The following is a 10,592-nucleotide window of genomic DNA, read 5'->3' on the forward strand; positions in this document are numbered from 1 at the left end:
AGACCATTCCCCGTGGGAGGGGGGTGTCAGTGGGGTGGGAGAGACCCCCATGGCGAAGAGTGTGTGTCTATAGTGTCCTGACCCCATAGATCTGCCCCACAGCTGACCCCTGGATGCCCAGACCCGCCCTCTCACCCCCCCCACGCCACCAGAGAGAAAGGTCAGGGCTGCCTCCCCCTCCATCCCCTCCACGCCGTCTCCAGCCTCTGTACAGCCGTTTATTGCGGGCGGGGGGCTCAGCTCGATGAGAGGGCAGGACCTGGGGGGGGGGGGTGGGTCCCGTCCCCGGCTCCTGCCCCGGCAGCCGCGGGGTGTGTGGGGGCGGGTGTGTGTGGGGTGTGGGTGGTGTGGGGGGGGGTGTGGGGGGGGTGTGGGGGTGTGTGGGAGGGGGCGAGCCCTCGCCAGCCCCTCCCGTGGGGCTCCCAGCAGCGGGGCTGGCACCCGCAGCGCCGGGCAGGGGGTGGCCATGGCCTGGGGCCGGGGACGGGGTGGCCATGGCCCCGGTGGGGGGGGAAGCGCAGGCAGAGCGGGCGAGAGGAGGGGGACGGCCCCGGCGAGGAGGGGGGCACAGGCGAAGCTGCTGCGGGCCGGGGAGGGGGCAGCCGGGGTGGCCGGTGGTGGCTAACTGGTGCCCAACGGGAAGGTGGGCGAGTGGCGCTCGGTGCCGATGGGGCGCGACGGCACCTCCGCGAAGCCGACGTGTCTCCGCTCTGGGGAAGGGGAGGGGGGGAAAAGGCGTCGGGGTCAGGCACCGGAGCCGTGGCGGGGACGGGAAGGGATGGATGGCAGCCCGCGTACCCCCGGTGCCGCCGTCCTCCTGCTCCCGTCCCGGCTCCGCCTCCTCCTCCACCTCCTCCTCCTCCGCTCCTTCGGGGTCCTCAGGGATCTCGGACACGGTCAGCGATTTCAGGTCTTCCCCACGCTCGTCTATGCCGCCGGCGAAGGAAACCTTCTGTCCCCCTGCGGGCAACCAGCCCGGTGGTCTCCGGGTACCCCCAGCTCCGGGGTGACCCCCCGCCCTGCGCCCTGACCCGGGGCGGCGCCGAGGGCCCGGACCCTGAGCCCCAGCACCCTCGCTGGGGGGAAGGATCTGCGGCGGGCGAGCGGGCAGCCACGTCCCGTCACCCACCCCCGTCCCGTCCCACCATCCCGTTACCTTTCCGCTTGTGCGCTTTGAGGCCGGCGGGGAAGTAGCTCCGCTCGGCTCTGGCCTGGCTCCCCGGCGCTTCGCGGGCGGGCGGCGATGAGCCCAGGGCAGAGGAAGGCACGCGTGGCACCGGGGCGCCGCCGGAGCCGGCAGCCGCCACGTCAGCCGAGCGGCCGGGGGTCCGGCTGGCGTCAGCGCGGGCGCGGCGGGGGACGGGAACACTGCCCGGCGGGGGGACGTGGTGCCCCCCGCGGGCCCTGCCCAGCCCGGGGCCAGTGGGCAGCACCGGTAGCAGCCAGCCTGTGTGTGTGTGTGTGTTTCCCTCCCCCCCCCGGGCACCCATCCTGTCCCCGAGTGCTATAGGGGGTGGTGGCACCCGTCTCTGCACCTCCAGGCTCCAGCAGCCCCATCCCCATTTCCTTGTGTCCCCCGGCTCCAGCGGTCCTGTCCCCATGTCCCTTGAGCTCCAGCGGTCCCATCTCCATATCCCCCATCCTCTGGGCTCCAGCATCCCTGTCCCTGTGTCCCCAAGTCTCCTGGGCTTGGCATCCCTCTGTCTCCATGTCCCCTGGGCTCCAGCATCCCTGTCCCCATGTCCCTGGTTGCTGGCATCCCCATCACCCTGTGTCCTCAGGCTCCAGCAATCCTGTCCCCATGTCCTCTGGGTGCCATCAGTCCCATCCGCATGTCCCCACATCCCCTGGGCTCCAGCATCCCTATCCCCATCTCCCCATGCCCCTCATGCTCCAGCATCCCTGTCCCCATGTCCTCTGGGTTCTGGCTTCCTTGTCCATGTCCCCTGGGCTCCATCAGCCCCATCCCCGCATCCCTGCCCCACATCCTCTGGGCTGCAGCATCCCTCTCCCCATGTCCCCAGCCCTCCCCAAGCCCCTGCAGCCCCATCCCCCTCACCATGCTCCAGGCTGCTGTCGGGGTCACAGGCGCGGGCCAGCTCGTGCTCCCCATCGTCGGGCTCCCCGTCGGAGCTGTCACCCCCGGCCAGGCCACTCTCCAGGTGGGACTGCACGATGCGCTGCACCGCTGGGGAGGTGCCGGCCTCAGGACCCTTCTCTGGGCACTGCAAGCACTGGGAGCACTGGGATCTCCCCACGGAGCCAGGCGCGGGGGTCTGGCGTACCCGGGTGCCCCCTAACCCACCCCGCGCAGCCCCCGTGCCTCAGTTTCCCCGGTACCTTTGAGCGAGGGCGGTGTGTAGGCACACGGGTTGGTCCTCTTTGGTTTTAGCAGGCAGCCCTCGCCGGAGGCTCTCTGCGGGAGGGAGCGGCGTCGGAGAGGGGGTCCCGGTGTCCCCACCCCACACCGGGGATCACCGTGGCCCCGGGGGTCACCGCGGCCCCGGGGCAACCTGGATGCTGTGCCGGGGGGTGAGTGGAGAGTCTCACGAAGGGGTCCCCAGAATGAGGATGCTGCGATGGGCGTCCCGCAATGGGGACCCGGGGCTGACCCCTCCCCCAGGACAAGGACCCGGCGGCGGGGATCCGGCGTTGGGGACCCCACGGTGTCCCCGTGATGGTCACGAGGCCGTTTGGCTCCGTGTGCCCGTCCCCGCGGTGCCAGTGCCGGGCAGCGAAGCGATAAGCGCTGGGGCTGGGCCGGGCCGGGGCGGCGGGCGCCGGGGCTGAGTCCCGATAGCGGCCCCGGCGCCCGCGGAGCTGCGGGATGGGGCAGCGGGGCTGCCGCGGGGGTCCCAGCACTCACTCACCTGGTAGGGCAGAGACTCGTCCTCTGGGTTGGCAGCGCCGGGGAGAGAGAAGTGAGCGGGAGGGGGTCTGCCGGCACCCAAGGGAGCCGGGCAGGTCCCTGCGCACTCCCAGACCCGCCCCCTCCGGTGGGTTACCCTGTCTGCCAGGGACCTCCTGCTGTCTCCTGTCCCACCACTATGGCCCGTCCCTGCCACCCCGTTCTGCGTGTGACACCCTGTTCCCTCTCTAACACCTCGTCCCATTCCGGATTTCATGTCCCATAGGTGGCATCTTGCCCTGTCCCACCACCGGGTCCCCTCCCTCCCACCACATCCCCTCCCTCCACCTCTCATCACGGACATCCCATCCCATCCATGACACCACATCCCATCCCAGCCACTGTGTCCCCTCCCTGCCACCACACTCCATCCCCACCATCCATCGTGGACATCCCATATCATACAAGACACCACATCCCATTGAGGGCATCTCATATGGTACATGACACTGCATGCCCTCCCTGCCACCACATCCCAGCTCCACCGCCATGTCCCATTGTATACATCCCATCCCATCTCAACCCACCCCACCTCATCTCTGCCACCACCTCCCGTCCCTGGACCAGACATCCCTCCCCACCACATCCCTCCTTGCCCCATGTCCCACCCCCTGGCTGGTGCTGCTCCCTGTCCCGCTCACCTGGAGAGGAGTGCTCAGAGAGCTGGAACAGCATGGCTGGTGTGGGCCTCCGCCGACGGATCTGGAGCACAGTGAGGTGTCACCACTTGGGGACACCCTGTCTCTTGCCCTGTGTCCTGGCACTGAGGCCCCATGCACACGCCTGCGTGCGTGTGAGTGTGTGGATGCGTGTGAGCAGGCAGGGAGTGTGCAGGGACATGCACCTGCCCGGCATGGGGATGGGAGCATCCAGCCCAGGACCGCCAGCGGGGGACAGGGCATGTGGGCACCCAGACTGACATGGGACAGGGGTCCCACCAGCACTGGAGAAAGGTGCAGTGCCCCATAGCCCCATCCTGGGGTCCCCACAGTATCCTCAGTCTCTCCCAGCCCCATAAGAGCCTCAGCTCCTGCCCAGCCCCTCCGTGGAAGCTCAAAGTCCCGTGTGTCTTGGAGATATTCCCTCGGGCCAGGCACAACCAGCTGGATCCTGTCCCCTCTGTCCTATCTCTTCCCTTCTGTCCCATCCCTGTCCCCTCCATCCCTTCCCTCCTGTACCGTTCATCCCATCCTTTCCCTTCCCTCTTGTCACATCCTTGTCCTTATCCCATCCCCTCCACCCCTTCCCTCCCCTCCTGTCCCATCCCTGTCCCCTTCATCCCATCCTTTCCCTTCCCTCCTGTCAGATCTCTGTCCTTATCCTGTCCCATCTACCCTTTTCCTCCCCTCCTGTCCTGTCCCCATCCCTGTCCCCCTACACAACTCTCCTCTATGGGTCCACAGCTCACACAGGGACCTCAGAGCTCCCTCATCCCGTGCCCATCTCCCTCCCGTCCCATCTTGTCCCCTCTCCCACTCCTGTTCCCTCTGTCCCTCCCATCCCATGCTCTGTCCCTCCTCACCCCCCTTGTCCCACTCCCATCGCTCCTGTCCCACTGGCCCCATACCTCTCCCACCGACACTTTGGGGCTCTCCTGTCCCCACCCTTGAAGTCACACCGAGAGTCCCTCGTCACTCCAAGGTCACAGGCAGCGTGACCTCGGGGTGACAAGGGACCCCCAAAGTGACCATATACCCCAATTCCCACCCTCACCATCTCGACGGCGCGGGGGTCCAGCTGACTGGGGGGGGCTGGAACCGAGAACTGGATCTTCTTGCGGTCCTTGGGGTCCATGGCCTTGGCCGTCACGGAGCTGGAAGGCTTGGAGGGGGGGATGGGGAAGGGGGGGAGGTCTCCTCTGCCACCGGTGCAGAGCGGAGTTCAGTAGCACCCGGGGCTGGGTACGGTGAGAACTGAGAGCGGCAGGAGGTGGAGAAGGCAGAGCCGGCAAGGAGGAGGAGGAGGAGGAGGAGGAAGGAGAGGGAGGGAGGACACGTCTCCTACCAGGCGCTGAATTATTCATCCCACCCCCCTACACACACACATACACACACCGGGTAGGGGGGCTGAGGCCTCGGTAATGAGCCCTTGGGGAGCCCCTGAGGGGGTTCAGCCAACTCGGGGAGGTGGGGGGAAGCTTAACCCCTTCCCTACCAAGGAGGGTGTCCCCTGAATGCAGTGGCCAGTTGGGATAGGATGAGGCTGGGAGCAGGTGACTCCATGTGAGTGCTCATCCCTTGTGCCTCAGTTTCCCCACAGAGCCACCAGTGGATGGGGGACACAGCCAGTCTCCTCTTGGATGGACAAAGGGGAAAATCCGCCTCAGCTGCCCTGTGCTACACGGGACAGGGACAATGCTCCAGCAGGAGCCCCGGGGAGACATGGCCAAGGGATGTCCATGGAAACACAGGACCCCCAAAATGCCCCAACGTTCACATGCCAGGGATCTCCTGCCGCCACCAGCCACAACCCTGGTGACACTGGGGTGTGCCAGAAGAAGGGGACTGTGCCCTTGCCCGGTGCTGTGCCCTATGCCCCCGTCCTGCACCGGTTCTCGGTGGTTTTCCTGGTGGAAAATTCCAGCAAACCTGAAGTTTCCACTGGGAAAACGGGGGCTCAGCCCCCCCCCTGGACACCACATGTGCCGGGAACCACCCAGGCACCTGTCCCAGCCCCACTGAGGGGCACAGCTGGGGGGTCTCCATGCAGGGGGACAGCAAAGACAGCGAGGTGGCAGCTGTCCCCTTGTGAGGTGTCCTGCCAGGGGGCTGGGATGGCGTCAGGGGGAGTTGGGGCTGAGGAAGCCGCCTCTGAGGAAGGAGGAAGGGGGAGCCGGGAGCTGGCTCCGGCCCCCGGATCTCCCGGTGCTCCAACGGCTGCGGGTGGCCGTGGGCCAGCAGCCACTGCTCCAGCAAAATATTTACCCGAGTGGCACCGTGCCATGGACCAGCCTCCTGCCCGCCCGGCCCCGCGCGGCACAACGCCGCAAAACACGGCGCAGCTCGGCTCTGAGCAGCAAAACACGGCAGAGCTCGGCTCTGCCTGGCAAAACCAGGCTCTGGGTAGACAAGCTTGGCCCTTGGCACGCTACAAGCCACACAGCAGTGCCCACCCTGGCTGATGACACCACGGGGCAGGGTACCAGCAGAGCCCCTGTGTCTGTGGAAGGGACTCAGGGCTGAGCTATTGGGGGGACACAGAGTCCCTCATTGACTCCATGGCCAAGCTGGCCCCGTGCCACGGTGTCTGCATCAGGATGCCCGTGATGGGCTCTGAGCACCGTCCCTGTCCCTATCCCGAGTTGTTATGGTAACAGGTTCTTGGGCTCCTTCCCGCTGCCATTTTTGTTCCCCTGCCTGTGAAGGCACTGTGTGAGGGGGTGGCCGGTCCCCCCTCCCCTCCCTGCGCTGCGGGAACGGCAGCACCCGCAGCCCCTTGGGATCGGCACGCGCCGCCCGCACTGGCACCCACGCAGCTGGGTGCAGGGGGTACCCGCACTGTGCTGGGAGGGGACGCCGTGCCCGAGCCCCCTCTGTGCCACGCAGCTCCAGGCCCATGTGTGCAGTGCATGGCCCCTGCTCCTTGCCAGGTCAGCTCCGTCCTGGCACTGCGGGCCTGCACTGGCACCCTCCGTGGCACGCAGGAGCAGGAGCGCTGGTGTTTGTGCCGTGGCCATGGCGTGCCGTGTCGTGCCGTGCCATGCCGTGCCTGTGCCGTTGTGGCGGGGGCTGCAGCTCCGCGCAGCAGCGAATTCTCCTGCAGAGAGAGTAAAAATAGCAGCAGGTTGAGGAAAGCAGCGCTCAGCTCTTCGCCCCCTGGCAGCGGGCACCGGCGAGGAGCAGCTGCCTTCGCCTGCCAGCGAGGCCAAGGGAGCGAGCATGGAGGGACCATGGGGTTGGAGGGGCAAGGTGCCATGGGGCTGGAGCATTGAGGTGGAGGGAGACAGCACTGGGGGACAGGGCATCATGAGGATGGGGTGTTGTTGGGATAGAGTGTGGTGGAGATGGGGCATTGCAGGGACAGGGTGCCATGGGAAGGGGCACCATAGGGATAGGGCATTGTGGGGACAGGGTGCCATGGGGACAGGGTGCCATGGGGATGGCGCATTGTGGGGACAAGGTGCCATGGGGACAGGGTGCCATGGGGACAGGGTGCCATGGGGATGGCGCATTGTGGGGACAAGGTGCCATGGGGAGAAGGTGCCATGGGGACAGGGTGCTATGGGGATGGGGCATTGTGGGGACAGGGTGCCATGGGGACAGGGTGCTATGGGGTTGGGCCATTGTGGGGACAAGGTGCCATGGGGGGAACGTGCTATGGGGATGGGGCATTGTGGGGACAAGGTGCCACGGGGACAAGGTGCCATGGGGACAGGGTGCTATGGGGATGGCGCATTGTGGGGACAAGGTGCTACGGGGACAGGGTGCCATGGGGACAGGGTGCTATGGGGATGGGGCATTGTGGGGACAAGGTGCCATGGGGACAGGGTGCCATGGGGACAGGGTGCTATGGGGATGGGCCATTGTGGGGACAAGGTGCCATGGGGAGAAGGTGTTATGGGGATGGGGCATTGTGGGGACAAGGTGCCACGGGGACAAGGTGCCATGGGGACAGGGTGCTATGGGGATGGGGCATTGTGGGGACAGGATGCCATGGGGATGGGGTGCCATGGGGATGGGGTGCCATGGGGAATAAGGTGCCATGGGGATGGGGTGCCATGGGGAATAAGGTGCCATGGGAATGGGATGCCATGGGGATGATACACCATGGAGATGGGGCATCATGGGGCTGGGATGCCATGGGGATGAGGCATTGTGGGGACAGAGTACAGTGTGGACAAGGCATCATGGGGATAGGGTGCCAAGGGGACATGCTGTGGGAATGGGACATCATGGGGACAGAGAACCCCAGGGATGAAGCGTTTTGGGGACGGGGCACAATGAGGATGGAGCATCGTCGGGACAGGGGGACACCGAGGAGGGAGCACGGTGGAGACAGGGTGCCATAGGGACAGGGCATCGTGGGGACGAGGCATGGCGGGGACAAGAGGACAGCGGGACGCCGATCGCCCGCTAACAAAGGTGGGGAGGCGGGGCCATGGAGGGGGCGGAGCTCGGCGGGGGTTGGGGGTGCTGTGGATACCGGGACCCCCCAGTGCCCCTCACTCTGGCTGTCCTCCTCCGGACGCCTGGATCCCCTCCACGCCCCCCAACGATCCCTCGGGACTGTGCATCCCGAGCCCTCCCGCACCCCAGCACTCGGCTGTGGGTGTCTCCGCCAAGGTACCGGGTCCCGTGTCCCCCCACCTCAACCCGGAGCTGCAGCGGGGGCGGCCGATGCTCTCCCGGGAGCAGAGGAGGTGCGGGAGTGGGAACATGCGTGGGAACACGCGTGGGAGCCCGAGGGGGAGGAGGGAGGCAGGGGGATGGCGCTCCGAGACCTTAACCCCTTCCCTGCTGGGTGCACCCCCCATCCACAGACAAACCTGGGGTGCTGCAGAGGAGAAGGGAGAGTGACTGGGAGGCGGCCCCCTCCCCAAATAGGGCTGCATGGGGAGGGCTGGGGACTTGCCAGCCCACGGTGGCATCCCGACTGTCAGCGGCGTTGCTCTGGACAGCAATGCGGGGTGGTGCGTGGGGAGGGTGGCACCCGCTCTGTACTGTGTGGAAACTGAGGCACTGGCAGGACTGCGGGGGGCTGCAAGCACATGAGCTCATCACGGCAGGCGAGGCTGCAGCCCCACATTCCCAGCGCGAGGGGGCCACAACTCTCATATCCCTGAGGGCTCCAGTCCCAGGGAGAGGAAGGGACATGTGCCCATATCCCCAGTGGGACAGGGCGGGGGGCTCGGACCCCTCCCACCTCCGACAGGACAGGGATGCTGGTGCCCTGGCAGCATGAGGAGGGGCAGGGTGGGCATGGGGCTGTGTCCCCTCGCCAGCCCGGTGGTGCCCGTGGGTGCTGCGGCACGCTGCCAGCTGATACCATCCATCCTGGGCATGACACTGGCATGGCCGTGCCCGGTGCTGGCATGGCCAGGCTGGCACAGCCACGCTGGGGTTGGCACAGCTGTGCGGCAAGCGCAGGCCTGGGCATGGGCTCAAGAGCTTGGCACAGGGTGGCCAGAGCCATCCCAGTTGGCAGCCACTGACAGCTGGCCTGCACCAAGCCTAGTGCCCACACCAGGCTGGGTGGGGAGTGGGGGCTGTCATCGAGGCTGGGGACACTGAGGGGTCCTGGGACATCGCCCCAACAGGGTGGGCATCCCATCTAATACCCATGGAGGAGGGGGGCTCCAGCTCGGGATGAGGGTCTTTGTGCTTGGGAGTGGGGGTGTGCACATGGGGTCTGCCTGTACCAGGGACGATGAAAACCTTGGTGGGGTGATACAGGTGGGGATGTAGGGTGGTGCAAGCCCAGAGGTTCTGAGGAGGGAGGAGACACAGCAGTGAGACCAGTGGAGGCAGCCAGGGGCAGGGAGGTGTCTTCTCTTCCTGGGGGGACATCAGTGATGGTTGTGCCTCAGTTTACTCACCTGTAGCACAGGCCATCCATGGCTCAAACCCCCTTCCTCAGGGACCTGTGACTCCAGGGACCCAAAACCCCATCCCGGTTCCTCCATGGTGCCCTACTGGGGGGGCTGCCAGCCCTGTTCTGACCTCCCCCAATCACAGAGACCCTCCCTGGGAGGATGACTGGCCACCAGCACAGCCCAGTTTGCTGCCTCCATTCCCAGAAGAAAGAATAAAGTTAAAACATCTGTTAATTTATAAACCAATTTAACCATGACTGGTTAATAAATAGCTACCAGCTGCCAGCCCCCGCCTGGGTGAGGGGCATGGGGGAGTGGGGATGCGCAGCTGGCTGGGCCCACCCACCCTCCCAGTGATCCCACAGTGTCGTTGTCACTGGTCCCAGTGGGGGTGACAGTGGGGTCCCCAGGGGACACGGATGCCAGGAGAGTTGAGGTTTGATGGGGAGACCCCAGTGCTCATGGGGAGGGTAGCACAGCCATGGCACCTGTCAATGGGGATGTGGAGGTGAGAGTGGGCAGGAGAGGTGGGGACATGGGGGGGCTGCCGTGATGGTGAGGGGGGATTGGGGGGTGCTGGTGTAGGGGGAACCAGGGTGCAGCGAGGCTCTGGGTTTGTATGTATGTGCCAGGGCTCTTTGTGTGTGTGTATGTGCCAGAGCTCTACATGTATGTGCCAGGGATCTGCAGATGTGTACATCACGTGTGCATGCACATGTGTAAGTGCATGTGTCTGTGTATGTATATATGTGCCATGGATGTGTGTGTATGTGCCAAGGCTCTGTGTGTCTGTATGCATGTGTGTGTGCCAGTGCTGTGCATGTGTGTGCCAGAGCTGTGCAGGTGTGTCCATCCATGTGTGCATGCAGGTGTGTAAGTGCATGTGTGTGTGTGTGCAGTAGTGTGTATTTGTGCCATGAATCCATGTATATATGCCAGGGCTTTATGTGTGTGTAGATATGCGTGTTTGTGCCAGGGCTTGCATGTATGTACATGTGTACCAGGGCTCTGTGTGTGTCTGTGTGCATGTATGTGCCAGAGCTGCACACATAGAATGTGTGTGTGTATGTGTGTGCCAGAGCTGTGCATGTGTGTGCATACACATGTCTGTATAGGTGTGTTTGTGTGTGTATACGTGCCATGGATGAATGT

General features: G+C 65.3%; 1 protein-coding gene across 1 annotated transcript; it reads right to left on the bottom strand.

Annotated features, from left to right (window-relative positions):
• Positions 1 to 230: 230 nt before the first annotated feature.
• Positions 231 to 4,787, bottom strand: PPP1R1B (protein phosphatase 1 regulatory inhibitor subunit 1B). The gene is made up of 8 exons (XM_062018713.1): positions 4,622 to 4,787; positions 3,550 to 3,610; positions 2,871 to 2,893; positions 2,341 to 2,416; positions 2,060 to 2,188; positions 1,157 to 1,225; positions 799 to 960; positions 231 to 710 (listed from the first exon to the last, which is right to left on the bottom strand). Exons 1-8 carry the CDS (start codon positions 4,700 to 4,702, stop codon positions 622 to 624), a joined length of 690 nt encoding a protein of 229 aa, XP_061874697.1. The 5' UTR covers positions 4,703 to 4,787; the 3' UTR covers positions 231 to 621.
• Between the last annotated feature and the right edge of the window lie 5,805 nt (positions 4,788 to 10,592).

The sequence above is a fragment of the Colius striatus genome, chromosome Z (assembly GCF_028858725.1).
Source record: "Colius striatus isolate bColStr4 chromosome Z, bColStr4.1.hap1, whole genome shotgun sequence".
Taxonomy (NCBI): Eukaryota; Metazoa; Chordata; class Aves; order Coliiformes; family Coliidae; genus Colius; species Colius striatus.